This window comes from Dromaius novaehollandiae, chromosome 6, assembly GCF_036370855.1.
Source record: "Dromaius novaehollandiae isolate bDroNov1 chromosome 6, bDroNov1.hap1, whole genome shotgun sequence".
Lineage (NCBI taxonomy): Eukaryota > Metazoa > Chordata > Aves > Casuariiformes > Dromaiidae > Dromaius > Dromaius novaehollandiae.
This window is the reverse complement of record NC_088103.1, coordinates 10,839,403-10,863,846: the sequence shown is the minus strand read 5'-3', so window position 1 is coordinate 10,863,846 and position 24,444 is coordinate 10,839,403. Positions and strand designations below refer to the sequence as shown.

Sequence of the window (24,444 nt, the reverse complement as noted above, 5' to 3'; positions counted from 1 at the left end):
TTAAAAGCTCCTAATGGTCAAAGCTGTTACATAAATGAGACTTTTGTTTATTATCCTTAGGTTTATGTACTTGCAAAACTGTTGTATGAATGTACTTACCACCAGTTTTCAAAGTATTTCACAACAGCATTTCTGGGGTAAGAGCAATGCAGTGCAGATATCTATTTGGAAGTATTCTTAACTTTCACTTTCGCACTACAAAATACAAAAAAACAAATATGACCATCCAAAGACCATTTAAAGAAATACACACATATGAGAAGTTATAGTATTTTCAGTAATATTTTCAAGGACCTGAAATGTCAAATAGTGTTTCTTAAAACTGATACTGAAGAAATTTCTTATTTAATAATATATTTTTAAAGCTATCTAAATGACTTCCTCAATGAGGAAAAAATATTTTAAAAATCAGCTAAATTATTTAAATAATGGATTGAATGCATTTGATATATATCATTCCAGATTTAATGTACTAAGTTTTTTAAGTTAAAAAACCCCTCTCATGGAATTTTAATTATTATATTTCCATAAAGAAGGCTGTATTTTAAAATACAGTACTGCAGACCAAAATTCTTCATTTTTTTAAATCACCTAGATATTCCATGAATATGTTTCAGAATGTTAGGTGAGGAACTGTCCTACAAAAATCCTCTTAGTAATGAAAATGAGAATACTAATTACATGTTCCATTTTTTACATACATGCTAATTTTTGTATACATGCTTAACCTCATATGTTTATGTAATCCCACATGTTTATGTAACGGGACTAATCAAGTGTGTAAATTTAAAACAGCTGTACGTTTTGGTGGTCCAGAACCTCAATTCATAATGTTTTTAGTGTGAACTAGAGAGTGACTTGTCTAATGAAAGAATAACATTAACCTTTTTGGAAAGGCATGTGTTAAATCTATTTTCCATAAGCATATTTTTAATTACTTTTTTTTAAAAAAAAAAAGAGTACAATAAGATTCTCTCACTGAAATTTTGAAAGATGGAAAAGGATTAAAAATATAAGTAAAAGAAAAGGAAGAATTAAAAGAAAATGAATGGATATATATACATACACACATCACTCCATTTTTATGGTACTTTACCATTACATTTTGATTTTATAATTAAACTGTTATGCAAATTAAGTAATCCACACTCAGATTAAGTAAAAGTTTACACTGTTAACTGTAAGGGCTGATGGTGTTGTAATTAATGCTTTCCAAATTAACTAGGAACTTTTGTAGCTCGATTGGTTTGCACTTTGCCATAGACAGACAAGCGCACATGTACACATGCATATGACACATCTGCTCTTTTGTCGAAATGGACAGCAGGACGCCACAGAGGTTTCTCCATCAAAAGAAATGCAATTCCAAAAGATTAAGATGTTCATGTTAGGCACAGGACAACATTTGATGTATCAGATTTTCAACACTCCCAAGGGCCACGCTGACAAACTATAACGAATTAGATGTGACAGATATATTCTAAAAGCTACCAGTAATGCTGGCTGTGAATAAGCACACACTTAATGTAGTGATTGGTCATAGATAACACTGGGTTTAGAATGCACAATGGATAGTGTTTCCCATTAGGTACGAGAGAATGAAAATTGACAAAATGTGAACAGAATAAAAGCAGAAACTTACTTCATCCAATATATATATAAAAAGGACCAAATCCTTAGTATCAAAAAGCTTGTTTATTTGTTTGGAATATCCTTCTCCCTTAGAGCTAGCTGGGTTTTTTTCATGGCTTGTTACTTTAGAGATATCAAGAATCTCAAATGACATTCTATCAGATTTCAGTGGAGTTTTCTCCTGAATGATCCAAATTTGAGGATGGGGAGTTTTCTCAACCTTAATTAATATCATAAGTGAAATTTCAAATAAAAAGCTTTTTTACAGCAATATATTCAGCCACTTCTGTTGAACAGATCTGTTTTTAAATATCCAAAATAAATGACACAATCTTATTCATTTAATTACATATATTTTGCTTAATGTCATCATCTACACACAGCTCTTCATCCCTAATGCAAAAAATGCAGTACTGCAGCTCTATTTCTAATGCAGCTGGTCTTCTTCATATACCCTTGAGAAGCAAAAAGGTATGTACTACTTTATTTTTCTTTATAGCTTAAGAGTGTCTGAGCGTGGTAATAACTACATTTTTGTAACTGAGACTGATTGAAAAACGTGCATTGAATTAAAGTACTATCAGTTTAAAGAATCAGTGATAATTTTAGAGTCAAACACCAAGAAAACTTCCAGCCCAAACTCTATAGCACCAAAAAGCCAAGAATGCAAGCTTTACAGCAGAGGTTATTTAATCTAAGAGATAGAGCCGTAAGAAGATCCAATAGCTGGAGGATGAAGTTAGAAAGCCATGAACTGGGAATACAGAACTATTTTCAAAAGAAAATGTAAACATTTCATAGACATATTACTAAGGCATAAGATAGAGTTTCCACAAGCTTACAGTTTTACATCAAGTTTGGATCTCTTTCTACTATACCCAAACCACAAGGTATTGGCTTCAGCACACAGCTTACAGCCTGTGATACCAGCTTAGATGATCGCCACATATATATGGATCCAGGAAATGAACACGACTACTACAGTTACCTGGTGTTCCAAGACAGAGATCTAGTAAGATACTGAAACTATTCTGAAAGTATTCTGGCAAACTGCATGCAGACAAAGTTCCCTTATGCTCTAAATCTTTTTCTTTAGGGAAAGCAGATTTCTTCTTTAAGGTTAGTGAAAGCTATTCAATGCATCTCAGATATTCAGAGAATAAAGAAGCTCTGAAATTCAAAATGTTCAATGAAAAGGAAACAACTCAAATATTTTAGTGATGTCACTGAAGCTCAAAACATATCACTGTATCACTCAGTGTCTTCCTATGAATTTTGGGTAGTATAGGTGACAAAATAGGAACACGTAAGACTACATGGGGAATAAAAGCAAGCATCTAGTAGGGTTTTTTCCTAGAACATGTTTAATGAATCATGCTAGACAGAGACATGACGTTTTGATCAGACTGGCCTCAATAAACTGTACAAGGCTTTTGCATGGGTACGCACTGAAGGAAGCACATGAGAAGGTTTGTCTCAATTATGAAATGACCAGCCCAAACAGTCTCAGGCCTCTGTAAGAGAAGTAAGATACCTGAAAACAGGTGAGGAGGGAAAACGAACACACCAAGCTTATGATCTCTCTTCCAGTTTTTCTTGGCTAGAAGGGAAGGCTACCTGAAGCAATGAATTCATATTGCACCAGTCTAAGCATCATGATTTCACCTTATTTTTATCCATCTCACAACCCTAGGGCATAGTGCAACTTACCCACACTCTCAGGTATCAGGGAAATCTAGCAAAAATTATGCCTCCTGAAGCACAATACCCTTTGCACGTCTTCCTAGGACTGTATGATCCCACCACCTTTCAGTCAGTGCCTGTGCTTGATGACACAATTGAACCTTTTGTTAAGAACTTTTAAAATAAAACAAAAGTACCAATTAATTGGTATTCTATCTGGGGCTAATTCAAAGGTGTCTTCTAGTGCCCTGGGATATGGTGTGCTCTGCTTCAGAGAGAATCAATCAGTTGAAGATTGATGATAGGGTGTTGAGGTCAGGTTTGCAAATAGAGAACCATCTGCAGAGTCTCCTGGGTTGGTACCTGCAGCAGAGTAATTTACAGGAGCAGGTGTTTGCTTTTAATCTACATTTTTTTCTGCTGAAATTGTAACTTTATTAAGAAAATGCCTGCAGTTTGTTGTTAAATGAGTACTTTGTCTATTGCTGCTATTAAATGTAAACTGCTGAAAGGTTTCTGAAAGCTGTAGTAAGCATGCTGATTAAAAACAAAGGTAAGAACAGAGGCTGTGATGCTAAATACCTAAGTCAATCATATACATCTTCAGAAAACTGCTGCAAATAAACATATTTATTAAATGCATTAAACAAACCAGAAAGCTGTTTTTAAAACTGAGTGATTTTGTTCAGAAAGCAGGCATTTCTTTATGAATGTGGTTGACCGAAATTATCATAAACATCAAGATTATTATTTACATCCATAAATGTTTTTGGAGAAAGGAGGCTTTCTGAAACCAAAATAGATGCAAGAATGTCAGCTGGAATTTCCCACCTGAATTGAATTTGGCAGAGTGGGCATTCAGAAAAGTCTCCTTTGCTTCAGATCCAAAGCATAACAAAAGGTTAGTAGACGTTACATTTGGATTCAAATTCAGGTTCCTGACTTTCTTGCATTGCAGATTCCAGCTCTGCCTGGTTGAGTATCTCTCAACCTGATCCCCAGATCTTGTAAACTGTCATTGCATCATCATCATCAACTATTAGCTAAAGGAACATGCCCTTAAAATGCTCACCGATTCCAAAGTCTCTACACAGGCAATGCACATTCACCTTCTCACAAACCTACTTACTCCATCTCTTTCAAACTCCTTCCTCTTTACTACTCTAGAAAAGTTCTTTTTCTTGGGTTTGCTCAATGTATTTAATCCACCCTGTAATTTTTTACAGGCCAAAAATTACTTATGAAAAAGTGGGTTTGGGGATCGGGGGGGCTGGGGAGGGTGTCACAAAAAAGTTACACTGTGAAGTGGATAAAACTAGTTTGTATACTTATATGATTCATGGAGCTAAAAACAGTTACTGTCCTTTTTTGCCAACCAGTAAGGCAAAAACACAATGGCCAAGTGAATCACTAAAGAAATTAACAAATTCAGAAATGTTTATAATTCATTTTTTCATACAGTTTTACATGTTAAGACCAAAATAAAGGTCTTAGACTAAACTGACATCTGATCACTTTTCTTTCACGCTTCTCTAATATCTATTTATTTTACTTCTCCATTCTTCTGAAACTTTTGAGTTGTTTTAATAACTTTTAGGAAATTAAACAAGGACAGTAACTCAGCAATTGTGAAAAATCCTGTGTTCCATCTATTTGTATAAACCTGAGAATTATTTTAATGACAAATCTATTCCTCTGCAAAAACAACTCAAGTTCAAACTGCTTAGTTTGGCAATTTCTCAGTTTTTAGTTGAACTAATTTAATTTTTACCTGATTTGGCATCACCCTTAATTTTCATTTAGTTTCCATTTTTTACTCCTGGGAAGGTTCCCTCTGTTTCTGGCATGTTTCCCTGTCACTCTGATGAATACTGAGACAAAGAAATCTTTCAGTCCCAGAAACAACTACCTCATCTGTTGCTAATTTTCCTTCTATCCCTTATGGTACACATGGCTCCTTTCTATGACCTCCTGCTGCATCTGTATTTGTGAAATCTTTTATTTTGACCTTTTACAATACTTTCCAATTTTGGTAATAACTTGTCAATGAATGTTTTCTGTCTATCCTCGTTTAAACAACAAAGAATAAATGTGAAGGATTTGCATTAATACCTTAAGCAAATCTGTTAAATTGCTTATTTTATACAAAAATAGCTTCTCATTTTATTTTCTCTCCCTTTTAGCTACACTTCAATTTCTGTAGCAACAAACTTAATGGTCCATGTTGCTCAAGGATTTTTTTTTTTTCACGTCCTTCCTCTTGGTTATGCGCTTTCTTCCAGGCTCCTACTTGAGCTGTGCCTCTGCAGAGACACATGCTAAAGAAGTAACATGAACAAACGTACATTTGAATTTTCATATCTTGGCTGCTGGATCTTGTAAGAGATTTACTCAAAACTCACAGTGGCGTAGAACAACCTTCGGTAGGACACTCTCATGGTAAATAATACTCAAACACGTAGGAACTTTCAGATGTATACTCCCTTCCCATAATTTACTCCTTCTGACCTAAAGCTTTTGCTTTAACACATCCCTACACTACATTAATACTCTCTTATGAGAGTAGCAAAGAACAGCTCTGCAAATTCTCTGCACCAGAAACCCTAAATAAAGAGACATTACAGTTCTCCAACTTTCTCACTTGTATCTTCATTTAATTATTGATACAATATTTTATCAAAACAAGAGCCGTTAACTATTTTCCTAGAATAATACTGAATTCCATACTTTTATGTTGAGAACTGTAATAATTTTACACAGGCAGTCCCAGAAAAGTCTCTCTGAAAGTAAGATTTATTTAATTAATGAAGGAGGCCTAATAACCTGCATAAAAAAAAAAGGCCATGAAAGTCCATGATGATAACGTCTGCATGAAATGAAATTCTGCAACATTTAGACATTATTAGCATTATAAGGACCTAAAAATTGTGCTGCACAAACTGAAGGTCAAATGACCCTAATTTTTATTTAAATTACAATATTCCATTCACAGAAACCTACCTTTAAGTATTGCTTCCTTTCTATATTTTCCACACTGAACTGCCTCTTAGAAGTTAACTTTACTAAATTTGAACATCAGTGTGTTCCTCTCTTTTTGAAATGAAACTCACAGAGTTTTGAGAATAAACACTCAGTCTGAGTTCTCATTTCAAATGTAGTTGGACATTTTATTTGGTGCTAAGGTAACTCAGCAACTAGCAAGCAGCTTTCAGTACCCTGCCCTAGCTTATTAAGTTTTATTAACTATATACAGCTAATAAAACTAATGGGCAAATCCTTTGCATGAAAATGTGCACAAGGCTACACAAACTCTAAGTACCTTAGTTTGAAGTTCTTCACACAACTTGTTTTTTGCACTAGGAAAGACAGAATATGTCCCAACATTTTATTTACTTTACTGCTGACTGAAAATGTGCAATGCCTAAGTCTTAGCATCACCAGGTCAACTACACAGTATTTCAGGAAGAATAAAGTTTGTTATTCAAAAAATGAGTGCTCTTATTCTTGCCACTCTCAGCAGCCTTGCTTATTTTGCATATGGTTGCATGTTTAATTAGTGATCCTTCTGTAAGTGTCTGCAATTAGCACAGTGATGATTAATAAAATAACGCCTTTAAAGCTCCATTTAGGCAGCAGAACTGCACAATCAGGTATAATTAATTCATCATTAATAAATCATGGCTGATTAACTAATCTGTTGATTACAAACACATTACTGCATAGTCTCCCACCTGAGCTCTGGTGATTTTTCTATCCTGAACAAAAACAGAGACTAAGTAGTAGTAAACTATATATATATATAAATGCATTAAGCAGCAAGTATATCGATTTGGTCAGGAAATTTAGATAGCAGATACATTTAAAATTTACTGAGCTTTGTTGATTACTGGTGCCCTTGGGTAAGAAAATTGTACTATTTGTTAAATCTGGACAGGTGAGCAGTAATTGCTTCTTTTGTTCATTTATACCCTTAGAAAGTTGTGGGTTTTTTTTTTAATTAAAGTATCCCAGATTATGGACCAAATTCATTCTTTGCATAAGCCAGTATGGAGTGACAAATGCAGCAAAACAAGGCTATAGTACTCCTACTCAGGAAGGTCCAAGTCACTAGCAGGAAAGGCAGCAATTTGGCTTTAGAAAAGGCAAGGTTAAGGTAGCTGCCAAATACGCCACTGCAACACTGCTGTTGAGATTTGCCTCCATAGCCATGTTTTGGATCTGATAATCCCATGTTTATATAACATATCTCAGGCACCAGAAGTTCAAAAAGATTGAACACTGAAAAAGAATATGCATTTCAATTTGGAGATTCCTTCTGTTTGTCATCCAGCTCTGGAGCTTTGCAGTGCAGTTAGATCACATTTTCAGTATGTTCTGTGTAGCCACAGGAGCTAGAAACTTCTATGTTAAATGAATCCTAGGAGTCTCACATTGTTACCTGCCTCCAGCTGCTTCAGCTTAAGTAAAACATCAGCTATTATGAGTTGTGATAAAATTTGCAAAAGATGGCAACAGGGGATTTTGGCACAACAGGGTTCCTTGTCATTTATAAAGGTTTGTATCACACCCAGCTGTTCCCACAGTATGATAATGCCTTTGAATTCAAAATACTTTATCCTGAAAGATCACAAAGAAGAAAAATTAAAACAAAGTTTAGAACAGAAGTGATTAGAAAGAAGAAATAAAGTTTGCACTAGAGTAACTGGAACAGTTCAATATTCCTAGTGAACCTAGAGAAAAGCAAGATGAGAACACTAAAGGAAAAAATGACAAAATCTGAAGCAGTATGCTCTATGAAGAAAACTACAGAAGACTTAAATTTAGGAGCAAAATTTCAGTCTTCAAAAAGTAAAATCTGTAATGTTTTCTTTCAGATTTTAAGGATATCACTGTTAATTTCCTAAATCTTTCTAAAACGTTAATTAAGAATATCAACCAAGCTACAGTACCGTAAGTCACAATACCAGCCACCTTTGAAAATCCTGTTCATAAAAAAGAACCACAAAGCATTTTTCTAAACTACTTCTGTTTTTTTCATGGTTTAATTCAAGTAAATTAATGAACACAGATTATAAACATCATTTCTAGGTATGGCAAAAACTTTTTTTTTTTTTAAAGACTGTAGTCATATTTCATGCAGAATGACTGAATATCGAAAAAGTGACTATTTTATGGGTCAGAGAACTTTACAAACAGATCTAGAAAGGAGAAATGGCTTTTAACATGGGATTTGAATGTAAAGAAAAAAAGTCAGTTGAGAGTGGAAAAAGAAAACAGCTGTCCTTGGACAATTTCTGATATCAGTGTACATATGAAGTGGTGAGAAAAAAGTAAAGATAAAACTGAAGATCTTGAAGAGCAGTGTGAACATTTGCAAGCAAGTTTTTAAATGGACATTAAGCAATCAAAGGTTTTTGAAGACACTGGTGATCTACCACCTAAAACTAAGCAGGAATTAGCTTAATACGAATAAACTGAGGTGTGGGTGATTAAACAGCTAGCGTCAATTTCTTCAGAAAGTCAGACTGCCTTTTAATACAATAGCAATTTGCCCCGCAATGTCAACTCTTCCATCATTACGTAGTGAAATCTTCAATTCTCCTCCACGGCGAGAACATTGAAAGGCTACATGAAAACAAGAATCCACAAGTTACAACTCAAGTATCTATTGCAAACTATTAAAAAAAAAAGAAAATACACACACAGAATTCATGAAAACGCAGGGAAATGAGGCTTCTTTCTCCCCAAAAAGAAAGCAGCACTGAGGCGAGCTCTTTCCCAGGGACACCCTGGATGAATTGTTTTTACAGGTGAAAATTAGTTGAAGGTATATCTCAGACTAGAAGTTGACTTGTGTATTGAGTGTGACAAAAATACTAGTTAATACAAGTAACAAAGAATGGTTTTTTTGTGATATAGCCCACGAAGTTTCCTTTGTATATCTGAATGTGTCTTGAATCCTCCCATTCATCGGACAGACAGTTTCCATAGACAAGAATGAACACAGAATATTAGCTAGATAAGAATGGAGAACCACTTCACAGGTACTGAGCACTTGAGCTAGATACTAGGTTCAAAGAATGTGTTTGGTCAACATGTAAATAAAACTCAAGTAGCCAGTGGAAGAGGGCTTTGAAATGACAGATGCTGCTTCAACTGCCACAAAGTGAGACCAAATTCCTAAATAAAGGAAAAGATACTGTTCTGTATAATGCTGAATATATCATTTAATGCACCTGGATAAAATTCTGAGTAGAAACAGCCTTCCACTTGTAAGTAATTACAAAGCTAAGCTTTTGCCTAAACTGCTTAGGCATACTCAGGTGGGAAGATAATGTTCTCTTCGCATGTTGAGCCTGTAAGTCTTCTTTCAGAAGTCTAGTTTTACTTGTGTGACTAGCTGATCACAAAATGGCCTGGTTTGGATGACATTTGGCAAAGGTTACAATCACTTTGTTTTTGTAAAAGGTGGTAAATGCACAATGAACCACTGGTGTTCACAATCTTCTTACTCTCTGAATTTCTATTGCAAAAGTTGTTTGAAGCTATAGCGTATATTTTTCCTCATTGTTTGAAAACAGCAATTTGTAAACTTGATAGAGATTGTATTCAGATCTCAACAGAGCACAGGATCTCTAATAGATGGTATATATAGTACATTTCAAAACAATTTCGTAACTGCAGCTGACAAGAAAACTCTTATGATAACAGGGTATCAGATTCTGCGACAAAACACTCCAAAACAGTGCAAACTGGAGCTATATAAAGATTAATATTGGTACTTTCTGTTCTTCTCCATTTATAGATGTGCTAGTTACTGTTTTTAAGTTATGACAACAATATCTATATATGCACTAATTTTTTAATTGAAATTTTTTGGACTTCTAAAGAACCAGACCATGCTAAATTTGATGAACTATTATTGCCAAATGTGGCTCCACAGCTAAGCTCTGCCACTCTCTCGTGACAGCAGATTTAAAGCGGAAAATTGTTTCAAATCCTCAGAAGTCTGGTTTTGTTTTGTTTTTTCTTTTAAATTGTGGAACTACTGCTGTCCTGTTCATGCCAGGATTGCTGAGATTATTTTAACACCATGCCATTTTATTTTATTTTTAAAGAAACCGCCAAATGAGAAGGAAAAAAAAAAACACACACAAGAAAATTTTACCCAAGTTGAAAAAGATACTTAATCATTTCTTTTTGTCACACAAAAGCATTGATATTTCACACTATGTCTGAAAGTAAACAGATGAACATCAAACATTTCATTAACTGGAATATTTCATTCAATAGCAATGTCTTCACAGCCTTTCATGCATCTCTGCTGTGCATTTGCTTTTTGGATCATCCAGTTGTGCTTCCCTTCCACATCTGTATCTACTAGGAAAATCTCATACTACATAAACTATTCTAAGAATAAAAACAAACATGCACATTCTGATCTGCAGAAATAATAGACAGCAGCTGAATTCAGTACCCTGAATTCCTCTGTCATTAGTCTGAGTTAGAGAAAAGTTTAAGCCTATGTATAAAGATTCTGAACTTTAGCACGCAGATATGCATCCCTGCCTTAACAAAGAGGCTGGTGACCTTCAACTAATATTAACCTGCTGTGCCAAGGAGTTTCTTATTAAACTAGGTACATCTAAATGACTGCTGGTTACAGAATTTGAGGACTTAGGAATTTTCTTCATGATGTCAAGATAATGACATCAAGTCAGGAACAACTGCCATTCTTATAAAAATACCTATTTTTAAAAGTTACTATTTAGGCTGAATTTCTAATCCCTATGTAAGGATTGATGAAAAAGCCCTTTTCTTAGGCAGTTATTGTGCATCACTTACGTGACGCTTAACATTTCCAAGACTTTTTTAATCTAAGAAAGAAGATGGACAAATCTAGTGATTGATGGAGAGAAACACCTCTCCTTTAGCAGAAATGTTACAATTAATGTATAAATCTGAGGTAGCCCTAGTGAAACAGAGCATCTATTAAAAAAAGACAGTAAATTCTATCAGTCTATATGCCAAGATTAACTGGAAAACACGAAGGCTGTGGTTAAAACACTGCAGAACTCCTCTCTTGAACAGATATCAAATCAGCAAAACACCCAAATATGGGTAGATTTATCCCACCTTATGAAGCAATTCCTACATTATAAAACAAAATGTTACAATGCTGAAAAGTTAAATGACAGGACCTTGTGTTGAAAGCAATCCTGGAAAAATTTGTGAATGGTTATCTTTCAGTTATCAGGCGTTTTTTTCAAAACAAAAAAAACAACACAAACTTAAAAGCTATAAACCAGTTTTGTATTGAGAAGGAATCAGGAAAGTTGGAGGCAAAATTTCCCTACAAATTAATTCTCTGAAGTAAATAGGTACAGAAAGATTCCTCTAGCTTTCCTTTAAAGTAAAAACTGTCCTGGATAAAGCCCCTTCCCTTTAAAATACTTTGGAAATTCTTCTATACCCTGTTTGGAAAGCTTGTATTCCTAATGTGTATTTGTAAAAGAGAAACAGAGAAAACTGATCAGATGACAAATGAACTTGCTCTCTTTAAATCCGTATTGCATGACTTCCATCAAAAGAATGTTCGAGGACACATATGGATGAAATATGAAAAATCCTATGCAGGAAGTTGGACTTTTTTCTCCCACCTAAATACATGAGGGGAGCTGATTACAGCACAAATTGCCTTTGCTGCTTGAGTTAGTTTCTCTAGAAGAGAAAACATAATCCAGTACATACAGAATACATGAAAACATGTAAGTAGTAGTAAGTATCTTCTAAAAACAGACAGAATTTCTGTTGATTACTTAATGTAGTGGTTTCAGTGTCCGGTGATGGTATGGCAAAGCTTCAAATCCCACATTAACATCTGAAAATGTCAAACCTTCTGAGAAACAGCCATTCTGTAACCTTCTCCTCTTCAGAAAGTATGGGTTTTTGTCCAACTTTACAGGAATTATCACAGATTTGTGTGATATAAATGCAAATAGGAGATCTTCAGAAAAGGATGTTAAATCCTTTCATCAGTCCATGATGGACAGGGTCTCAGTCACTGTGGATTATCATACTGAGCTATGGAGGGCTAATATGTCCTTCAAAGAGTTTATCATCCTCAAGAAAAGCCCATTTTGAGATTAATTTGGTCAAATAGAGGAAGGTATGTATTCATGGTAGTTGTTTGTTTGGAAAAACACTTGCTTCTACGGATGAGGAACCTGATTAGTTCAAGGGTCCAACCTCTGTTCTAAATGTTATCAAAAGCTTAATTGATGTCAGGTGCACAAAGGAATGATAACTCTCCCCCACCCCCTTAAGAAGCCAGACAGGGCCTGGAGTACAAAGGTGATTTTGTACTGCTTCTATTCTTCTTCCACTTCCTGGCAGAGTACTGGAAACATGAGAAGCATGACAGACACCCAATACTTCTTTTATGCAATGATGTCAGGTATAACGGTTTCTCTTGGCTTCTTCCACTGAGTTCTTCAGTTTCTTGCTTAACAGCTAAATGTGTGACCCAGCTAACACATCTCATTTATTTTCTCAAGATGCAAAAACACCAATAATAAATCTGTTCTTTGACTTCAGAGATCTGGTCATCTCAAATTCCTTCTATAAGGCCTAAACATTTAAAAGTAAGATTGCAAATAAAATATCACAAGCAAATAAAATTTGCTGGGGCCCATGCATCTTATCCCCACTCATATATATTTAAGGCAAATTCACGCTGAAACAGTCATATTCTTTATCTTCTTGAAACTTAATTGACCATTCTTTCTTATATTCTTTCTTGCTACAGCACAAACAAACATCATCCTGAGTAAAAGTGATCTTTACTCCTAAATATATAGGTGTACTAGAAACAAACAAAAACACCCCCTGTAGTATAAAGCACATTTTTAAGCAGAGCCTGAATGTTAAAATAGATAATATATTCCTATCTAGCTATAAAAACAATACCTACTTTAAAATCAAAAGGTTTCCTAAAAAAGTCACTGAAGGGATTAATCCAGAGTCATTCTCAACAAATTCTTAAGTCAGACAGAAAATGTGCCATTTTTCATTCTCACCTTTATACACATATGAAGGGAAGGAAAATGCTGCCAGCTAACATTCCAGTGTCCAAATTGCACTGAACAGCACACATTATGAATGCAAATATTGACAGGATACCTTTTCCCTGATACCCAAAATGCAAACCATAGAGAACAAGAAGCAACCTAAATTCAGTCAAAATGGACAAAAAAATCAACATCATCTAAAGTTCACCAAGCTTCAGCTATGCTGAAAGGTCGTGAGAGGTAAAATCCAAAACCTGAGATCAAAAACTAACTGCAGAGAGTTAAGATCCAGAAACCAACACTTCAGTTTCACTGCAGGCACCGTCTGTTATGCTGGTACAAGGGGAAGAAAGTAATTCCTTACAGATTACCTCACACACAAAAATATTACATATGATTCTACTAAGATGAAGAAAATGGATAAGGAGAATAAGCAGTATCCCAGTCTGTACTGCATACACAGCAGCTCAATGAAAGATATGTGATATTAGAGTTTGGACTGTAGTAATAATATAAACCATTTCTTTTTATAGTGGGTAGCTTGCACATAAACGGGCAGGTTTGCAACAAAACAGTTCTTCTTACCAAGCATTTCTTTTTTCCCCAGCTGCTCTGACCAGTAGCTGCCTAAAACAGCATGGGCAGACCCTTAAAAGAAATGAGAAGACAAAGTACAAAATTAAATTAGAATCACTAGTTTATAGAGCAATCATATTCAAAATGTAAATGCTGTTAAACAAATCAAGTGCTACATGAGTATGCTTAGGGTAAAAATTTCTAAGAGTTTGCAAAGCAGACAGAACTTAAAATTTTAGAATTTCCTTCATTCATGATCAAGCTGTATTACTTTCTCACCCTGTGACTTCAATGGAAATTTTGGGACTTTACGATAAGCCACCGTTGGTAAGAATAACAAATAGTACAGGTTAAAATACTTCAGCCAAACTACTTTTTTAAACCGAAAATGAAATTTCCTAATAACGAAATCTCAAAATATTAAAGTCAAAATCAAAATTTTTCTCATCAAGATATGTTATTCACTGAAATATAAACAAGCTATCCACAAAAAAATCCAAACAGGCCTTCGAATATTTTGTTAAGAATAGGAATAGGTGGACTTAAGAGGCTGCCTGAAAGGAAAAAAATCCCTCTCCTAACAGTTTTCACATCAGAAACTCAGTTTTCTTTCAGTCTTGGACATAAATTAGAAACCTCCTGAATGTCAGTAAGCATCAGGATTTGAAACAAAGAGATCTTTAAGGTATCACTACAGCCTCTGGAAAATAAAAGATCAACTTGGAACAAGCTTGTTTTCTTACTTGCAGATGACTTAAAAACTAAGGATGACTTCTCAGATCCATAGGCAGACATGCTGCTTCAGTCTGTATTAGCTGCTAGGGGCAAATAAGCTCTGCTGGAAACCCTACTGCAAAGTAACTATAATTACCAGCGCTCAAGGACACAAGACCATGTAGCACTATTGAGAAATCAATACAAAGAAAGATAATGCAAAGCCGTAACACTGCTAAAAGTATAATTCTGCAATGCATTCAAAACATGTCTTTCTAGGAAAGAAAGGTCACTTACAGATGGAAGATAGGCAATAGCCTTTTCTACCTATCAATACCAGTCTTCCCACAGATGATCAAGAATGAGCTCTGGGAACAGATACATCCACCAGACTCTGTCCTCTGGCTCTTAAGAGGAAGCAGGACTGGAAGCTTAACAAACAACTGAAATACTTATATTTCTTGTAAACCTTTCTTTCTGTTAAAGTGATGAATTACTCACACTACCCCAATTGGCAAAGCTTGGATTGTCTGGTCAGTTTTCAATTTTTTAGTAAAATTTTTAAGAAGAGATTTTGACCAAGCTCTCAGCTGACTAATGATTATCCTGTGATTAACTGGTAACAAAGCACATAAAATTACTTTCACCTTTCTGCAGCAATCATTACCACATTCACAGAGTACAGCACAAGAAGCAGAAAACTAGCCTTCTTGCCTCTGAACATTTAACTAGCTGAATTCATATTATTCATAGGGCTGAGAATATCCACAGTAAGATGTCATGAAACTAGACAATATCTCAGCTGAAGCACCAAAAATTATGGGACACTGTGACAGAAACGGGTATTTCTTCTGCAGTATTCACTCATTACCTAACTAGTCTCTGTTTTTTCTCTGATTAGAATATTTACAGGGAAAAGATCTGAAAAAGAGGCAGGAATATCTGGCCTGATGACAGCAGGAAGCCAATTCTTTCTGAATGAGTTTGGCATTGGTCATAGAAGTTTTCACTTTAATGAGCACATTCCCGCTATCCATATAAAATCATTTACAAGAGGAAAGAATCCAAAGTACAAAACCTAATTTACGAAGTTTAACAAGAACTTTTCAACTGAATTGACACAAGAATAAGAGTCTGTTATCATGCAAACACGCACCTGTAACAGGGTCTTCCAGAACTCCGTTCCAAGGTCCAAAATATCTGGAGTAGAAATCATAGCCTTCATGTTTTCCACTGGAACCTCCCTTAAGAGTCAGTATGAGTCCTTCCACCTTTCCAGTCTTCTCAGCTGACAGAAAATCTTGTGCTCTCACTTGCAGCTTTTCCAACACGGATCTTGAATTTAATTACAGTATTTTAATAGCCCATATTCTTCATTTTACATTAGTTAAGTACTGAAAAGTATCAGACATCAACTACAAAGCAGTCTTCTCTACAATCTCAAAACAGGTATGGTAAAGGTTAGAGGACAGTAAGATTCTGAGTGTTGTCCTGCCAATGTCATTTGAGAGAAGACTGCATTGATTGTAACACACTTCTAGTGAGCAAAGAAAAAATTTCAAACAATATAATTTCTACCTATATTTCTGAAAACTGAGTAGCTTGGAACATAACCTACAAAAATGCACATTTCTTTATTTTTTTTAAAATCTCTGGAAAAATTATTTCTGCAGTACAGAATGCAACGAGTAAGCACTCCACCTGTTTTCAGAACAAGCAAACACCACCACTGAGATCCTTATAGGATCCTAACGCACTGTACAACAGTCTCAATTCTGTGAAGTTGCAGAAACCTCCCTAAGAAATGAAGTCTGAAAGAGGTAAAAATACTGAGTACTCAGCTGGGAATATTTCCATCTCTCACTAGCTCAATTTTTAAACCATCAGTTAAGTCAAGCTTCCAGTAAAATTAATAGTAATTTGGCCTGATTAAAGAGTTCAGGTTTGGACAATATATATTCAAATCACATTTCACTCACCAATCAAATGCAGTTCTCTATGACATTAAAAAGTACCTTGGAATCATCTGAAATGGAATTTTCTCTATAAAGCTACTTATGATGCTGTAAAGCACATGTAAGCAGACTATGGTCAAATGGGAGTATGAATACATGCCATCCGCCAGTGTGCCCTCTCCCTGTAAGTGGAATTCTATAGCTATGAAACTATTATTTCTTTTTTTTGGAAAAGCAGGGCTCCTAATTTCCTACTAGATTACTGGATCATTTCTGACTTGGAGGGATAGGGAAAAATACACTCTTATTAAAACTGTTTCCTATACCTCCTTTTTTGGAGGTAGGTTTCAGATTGATCTTGTCTAGCTTGTCAGTTCAGTATGCTCATCTGGGAAGACTATAACTATTTAACATGAGAGTTGAAAGAATTTTTAATATCCATCTGTTTCAAAAAAGATAAAAGAAACCAGTATGTCAGGAAGAGCAGTTAAACAAGAGGACACTTGATTAAAAAAAAAAGTGTTAAACACCTTTCATAAGCATCACTGAGACGGACTAGGAGTTTCTTTGTGTCAGGAGAGTAACGGAGATCTTGAACAACCATGTCACCTACGGCTGCCTGGTGAAAAAGTTAAAGGAAACAAAGTAATGTGAATATAAAATACTATATCCTTAAAGTTTTTATTAGAACAAATTCCCCTGCTAGAAAAGGGCTTATGCAAGGTCTTTCATGCAGCCCTCAAGTACACGCAAGCAAGAAAAGCAAATGCACTAAGTGCATGTTAGAATGAATATGGGTATGCATGACAGCTCTGTATATGGCAACTTGTAAGGAAATTCAGGAACTGAGGAGGCAAGGGCAGGGACACGAGACCTGACCTCACAGGCATAAAATAGGCTGAAAGATGTCACTCAAATACTGACATTCCAGTCAGTAGTAATGAGAGACCAAAGTTCAGCCGCAGCATTTTGGAGAACTCCATTTTCTGAACTGCAGTAGTCAGACCTCAAACTTTACAGGAGTGCATCAAGCAACGTGATGTTGTCACTTTTCAGTCCTTTTAGTATACAAAAGTAAGCATAGTTATTATAAATGTGCTTTGAACATCACATGCAGATTCTATTTTTACCTTTATTAATTCTTTCACTTCCTGAAATACCTAGAGCAAAAAAAAAAAAAAAAGAATTGTGAAAAAAAAAAAGAAGTGCACAGATAAGAATGTGCAGGGGGTATATCTATACACACATATTTTTCTTGAAAGCCTTTTATGAGTAAAATTTTCACTGACCTGTGGGTAGGTTACATAAAGCGGTAAGTCCAGGACAATATGATCTTCTGCTTGTCTAGCTTTTAATTCGCCGCTCAGAGTCACAAAAGTGAGAACTGAATTTGTGTTTTCTAGAGAGACAGCATTGCAACATTCATTGTATATTTAACCTAAGAATTGAATCTAAATTATTATAGCTCCTAGAGTAGCCCAGTATATTCAGAAAGTTAATTATGCAGCTAAAATATAACTACAGCAAAACTGTACTCTGAGACAAAATTCCCAGCTAACGCGATAAATAAGCTACTGAGGTTAACGAACACAGTAATTACCAGTGAACGTTTCCTGCATATCCCCAGAATGTATAGGCGTTTTTAACAGAAGGGTCAATATTCCCTATTTATCAAACTCTACTGTAGCTCTCTCAAATGAAATTTGCATACTTAGGACTCCTTTTTAACAAGAGTGATAGTGGGGCATGGGAATTTGAGTGTAGAATTACAGAGCAGTTATAGACAGTATCTAAGGTCTTCACACGTATTCTCTAAACATACTAAAGATTTAACTGTGTTTGCTGTGGGAAATAATAAAGGAAGATTTTCTTAATCGGAAAAAAATTTTATAAAAGTTACTATAACAAATAGCTTGTAAAAATATATTACTTTGTATGCGAAACAACACAGCAGCTGCTGCAAGTGTAGCATGACCACAGAGAGAAACTTCATTGGTTGGAGTGAACCATCTCAGTCCAAAGCAGGAACCTTAAAAAGAAATTTTATTATTTGGAAGAGTCTTTTTCTTCAATTTATTTCAAAACTTTATAAAGTGTTGACATTTCAGTCAAACAAAATGCATGTAACAATCAGTCTCAGTCATAAACACATTTTTAGGAATCTATTCTGTACTGATTTTTTGGAATAACTATTGCTTTTGAGTCAGGTCTCTTCTTCGAGCCAGTATACTACTAATATAGGAAAGCTAGTTTGTTACAAGAGTAAAGGAGTTGCCTACCAGCAAAACAATGCTTTTCTTTAATCACTACAGTAAAACCATCTTCTCTCCCCATGAGTAAAACAAAATATACCAGTGAAGACAGCTTTACTGGTATAATGGAATCTTTACAGGAGCTATGTCAGTTAAGAATTATTTTGCTTAGAACACCAGCCAACACTGGTAGAAGCCTCTAACATATATTTACCCTTAATTTCACTAAAAGCCGTATTTCTATTAGTTGTTTAAAAAAAAATGGAGCCAAGTGCACTGTCTCTGGTTTGCTGTAAACTTTGCTGAGTTCTTGCACTGTGGTATTTAAAAGAGGGCTCATGAAAATATATTTCAAAAGAATAATTACCATGCAAATATGATTAAAAGGTGCAAAAGGAAGAAAAGAGATTTCATATAACCAAGTTTTGTTATTGTCATTGTGAAAAATTAGTGCATTAAAGTCAGAGTCCCCTATGTAATGAAAACAAATAGAATCACCACAAAACCTAGTGGTTGAAACCGATGAAAATCACAGAGAAGCAATTTGAAATAGGGCAGACATGGAAGCCAGCTGTGAGCCAACCCTGCTGTAGTGTTAATGCACTCACCCAAGTAGAAATCATGGCTGAAAGCAGGAGGAAATGGAGTCAGCCATGACAAACTGGAGACAGACAAGCTGACTGTGACCCAGGACACCTAACTGGATGATTGTAGCCTGTACTCAGGCTAAGAAAGCAGTTCTTCCTCTCATAAATTCATGTCTCTCTGAAATACTGCAGATTTTCATTAATGAATGTTAAATGAAATGCACTGATCCTAAACTCCTCCTACTCCTGCAGAAGCAAACTGTTTGTCCAGGAGTCCTTACTAAATCATCCTGTGCTCCAGAAGCAGACGACGGTCTCATAAGCAACATTCTGATGTTCCTAACACTCCGTGCTCAGACTCCTCTTGCTTCTGCTGTACCTCACATATGCTTAGGTACAGCTCAGTGACTGAGTTTGTTTAAAAAATTCTGTCCCTGTACTGCAACCGCAGAGGTCTGACCTCACAAACATCAGTCCCGTTAACATCAAAAGCACTTTAATGTGCAGTCATTTTATATGCTGTTGGATATGGAAGATTTGAAAATAAATAAGTGTATTAAATGTATTGGCAAAGTGTTAGCATGAAAAATGTTACCATGAAAAATAAAAAATATTTAACTGCTTGATTCAAGCAGTTAGTCTAACCCCCGAAACAAAATTCCAATTTATTAACAATAGGAATACATTACAACAGTTACTGTTTCAAGAAAATCCTCTTTAATTACAGAGACTGTACAAAATCCTGCTCCCTCAGCAAAAGAGCAATCAAATGACATGGAACAGCTTCTTTGCTTGCTTGTTTTAGGGCCTCTTTCAGACAGTCTGTAACCCCAAAGCTCTGTTTATGTCTCTTCCACCAGGTCATATCAAAACTGAGGGTATGGCAATACGGTACCTTAACCTGGAATCTAACTCCAGGCTAGTGGGGTTCCACTCCCTTACTTATGCCAGCAGTACCATTCACATACCTGCAAAGTGAGCAGAATCAGCAAACTGATGTGGCTGAAAACTAATACACACAGCAATTTTGACTGGACTCAATTTTATCTGACATTTACTGTCTTCTTCAATGTCTCCCTCTTTCATCCTCCTTCACATATACTATCAAAGAACACCAGTGAAACCCCTCTGTCACTCACGCTAATCGAATGTTTGAGCAGCCCAATGTGTTTGTCTGGGGCAATTTCAATTCCCCCATTTTGCTGCAAACCGGCTTGTTTCAGTATTGGCTCCATAGACAGCTTATGAGAGTTTGTGACAACCCACCTCAAGCGACACGTTACAGTTATCCCAGTTTCAGTGAAATGTAAACTAATTTACAATATTATAATGTACAAGGGTGATGTAACAGCACGTTACAGAAACAGAAGTTTCAGCTACACTAAAGGAAAAAGAATGATTTCCTGAACAGATTCTATTCACTTTGCAGTTTTCTGTATAAAAGATAAGCTCTTTCAGTCTCTATTCTTCTGCTTATATAATAAGGAATTATCTCCATAAAGTATTGGTTATAATGGAAGTATTAACTGAAGCACCTTTGCATAGCACTTTAAGTATACATCTTCTATATGTTACTTGTTCATTTAGTAAAAGGTACTAAAATATGTTGCCTACTTTATCAATAATAAATGTTCACATATTGTAAAATTCATTCGATATGCAACACAAACATTCTTAAGAAAATGTGTGCAAAAGATACATGACAACTCCAAGAGTTTGCTTTTGCTGTCTTATAAATCAGTACCACTCCTTAAAAACAGCACCCATAGTGTCTTTCTACTTCTTTGTAAGAGATTTTGCTGGGTAAACAGAATGACTCACTTTTGGTAAAGTCATCCATGGAATGCAGTTTTCTGACAAAGGCAGTTTCTGAGAGGTTCATTTCTGTTGCAATTTTTTGGTGCAAATCTTCATTCAAGTCCTAACGTTGAAACAACAAACCCAATGAAAATCAGGCCATAAGCAGCAGAATCAAACTTTCAAATATACAGTCATTTCATTTTCCATTATAATAAGTCAATTTTATTTTTAGTTAAAAATAATTTCTGAGAATAAAACCAAATCTTTAAGCATGAAATGGGACAACTATTTTCATTATTGTTGTACATCAGCATTTCCAAATATCTGTCCCAGTAGCTTATAAATTCTTGGAACACATGGTGAATAAAAACACACACACACACACACACACACACACACACACACACACACACACAAATACTATTCCAAACTCAGTTCGTCCATGAACACAAATCTTTTTTAAAGTTATGATGAAAGTCATACTGGTACACGATTACTAACATCAATTCAAATTAAATACCACTCTTTTTGCAACTCTGAAAACTCCATCCAGATCCTCCTTGCCAGCTAGCAGTCTGTAGCAACGGCTAAGACAAAGACTAAGATGGCTGACCAGCGCTTACTGGTGTACCCTCAATATCACTGTTTGAAGGGTGGGAGCGAGATGATAAACCAGTGTAAGTTCAGAGCAGATAAACCTAAAAAAAACAAGTGCTGAAGTCCACTACATTCTGCTCAGACCACCTGCTGATATAAGCCAGTGAACATTGATCCCAGGATACATGAGTTACAGTGATTGCATAAAATTCTATTTCACCCTTGTTCCAGTGCTTTCCAAACAATTATGCTGACAAACTGACTGGCCAAACTTGAGGTCTTTAAAGTATTAAAACACGAGTGAAAGGAAGTACTAAGATAAGCTGGTCAGGTGCAATATCTCATAGGTTAAGATTTGCCCTGCTAATTTTATTTATTATCCTCGCTAACTTTAATCAGCTTTAGCTAATGATCCCAAACAACAGATATGAAACAACTACTGATTGGTATAATAGACATCTATTTGCACAGTGGTTTCTATACCATGAAACATCTTAGCCTTTTATAGTGATAGTCTTGTTTTGTCCAGGAAAATGGTCAGCCACTCCAAAGAAACCAATTCAAAACAACAGCCAGCTAAAGCATTATTAAAAATACCAGTATTGAAATACTGCCATCCTGTGGCACTTCTGAAGTGCAGAAAATGTTTGTCTTTCTTGCACTACTCTCAATTTTTTTAAGCATCTGCCGAGACTTTGAAAGGAACTGAGAAGAGAAATTTTGCTGGCAGCTGCGCTATACTTTCTTAGAGCTTAGAAGAAAATAATTAACTAGAATCGCAGCTTTTATATGAAACTGAAGCCTCTAACCCTAAGCACTGTGGAGAAAACTTTAAAATGCAAAATCTAAATATTCCAAAGGCAGCATGCATACCTTCATGGTAAATATATATTAATGCAACAAAATTAATTTAATATAGAAAATGTAACTAGAAGTTCATAATTTTACAGGAACTTCATTTTGAGAGGGAGCACTTAGATTTTAGAGGGCGAAACATACCTCTAAAGTGATTATGTTCTCAATCTTAACTACCAGTGAGCTGGCAAGTATGTTGTATTGTATGAGAGAACATTTAGATATGATTAATATTGTCAATACAAGCTACCACTGACTGCAATACTTATATTTTCATCTTTATAATTTTCATCAAGTGATACCACGCAAATAATAGAAGGTTAATAAATTCTCTAATCCAGTTTAACAAATAGCTTGTGGTTGAAGCTGTCAACAGCGTACCAGTTAGTACAAAAATTGTTCAGAACATCGACTACGGCCAATTGCACTCAAACTACCATGCAGCTTTCAGGTGATAAAGACTTGTTTGTCTAAACCTGGCTAAAGTCAAAACAGACACATTAAAGGTGAAAGACTCGGATCCAGGTCTATAAAAGTGCCTCTCTTTCTTTCTGTAAAGAAAAGGAGGGAAAAATCCTAAACACTTAATTAAAAAAAAAAACACACATCCTATCAAGTACCATCTATAACGTTATGCATTTCCTTCTGGACATTTCATTTTGAATCCTCAACGTTTTTCTTTGGCTTAATTCATTTAGGATAAAATTAGCCTATTGTAAAAACACACAGATTAAGTCTTGTACCAAACCGTTCTGACTGAAAAATGTACTCCTGTGCTAATTCCCCTGCAGAAGTACTCTGGAGCAACGGCAAACAATGTTTGCAAGCTGAACTCCTGAGAGTAAAGAAAGCGGAGTACAGTTCTTCATTGCTCAGGCTTAGCTCAAGTACAGAAAGGTAAATGCCGTTTTGGTCGCCCTCATAAAATAACTTTTCAAACTTACATTTTCAAGCAGACAAACTGCCGCAGGATTTCCAGAAAATGACCAGCTTGTAAATGCATCAACGGTAAAAATGGGAATTTGCATTCTTTTTCGCCTAGTGTTGTTTTCAACACTATACTTTCCACTTTCTCTGAATGACAGCACAGCTCTGGAAGTTAATGTTTCCCTAGAAGCAGGAGCCGGCGGCTCCCCGCCTCGTCACCTCCGGGCATGTACACAGACCCAGGCCCCCTTTCACGCCCCCGGCGCTCGACACCTGGCTGCTTTTAATAATTTACAGCAGATCTTAACCTCCCTCTTGCAGCGCGGGCTACCTACACCGGTTACGTTCTCACGGGCCCTCCCACCGCGACGCCGGGCCCGCGGTGAGGCGTTTAGGAGGGGAGGAACTGCGAGAGGTCCCCGGGCCCGGCCTGCAGCTGCTTCACCACAGCGGTAAAGCCGAGAAGATCCGAGCCACCGCTGCGCGCGCCCAGGCCGCGCGGCCTCCCCCTGCCCCCTCCCAAGCCAGCCCCGAAAGAGCTGGAAACGCGCAGCGCCGCGGGCGCCCCAACGGCCGGCGCGAGGCAACGGCCGCGCAGCCGTGACAGGAAGCAACCGCGCGCGCCAGCAATGCTCACACAGTCCAACCCCGCCCCCCCGCGCGCCTCTCGGCGCCAAGCGAACACAGGGCACCGCGTGACGGCGGCGCCTAGGGCGCATGCGCCATAGGGCCGCACGGCGCTCCCCATGAAAGGGCTGGGCGGGAGGGCGCTCCCAACCCCACAGCCGTCGTGCTG

General features: G+C 36.3%; 1 protein-coding gene across 5 annotated transcripts; it reads right to left on the bottom strand.

Moving 5' to 3' along the window:
- Positions 1–169: 169 nt before the first annotated feature.
- On the bottom strand, positions 170–24,318 carry PBLD (phenazine biosynthesis like protein domain containing). Of its 5 annotated transcripts, none has more exons than XM_064513672.1 (9): positions 23,666–24,318; positions 21,291–21,390; positions 18,561–18,659; positions 17,920–18,029; positions 17,761–17,790; positions 17,161–17,249; positions 15,832–16,010; positions 13,971–14,033; positions 170–195 (listed from the first exon to the last, which is right to left on the bottom strand). In XM_064513672.1, exons 1-9 carry the CDS (start codon positions 23,747–23,749, stop codon positions 185–187), a joined length of 765 nt encoding a protein of 254 aa, XP_064369742.1. In that variant the 5' UTR covers positions 23,750–24,318; the 3' UTR covers positions 170–184. The 5 variants fall into 5 exon arrangements, with proteins under 5 accessions (XP_064369742.1, XP_025962194.1, XP_025962195.1 ...); XM_026106409.2 differs by lacking the exon at positions 170–195 and adding an exon at positions 6,091–8,940; XM_026106410.2 differs by lacking the exons at positions 170–195; positions 23,666–24,318 and adding exons at positions 6,091–8,940; positions 21,771–21,989.
- Between the last annotated feature and the right edge of the window lie 126 nt (positions 24,319–24,444).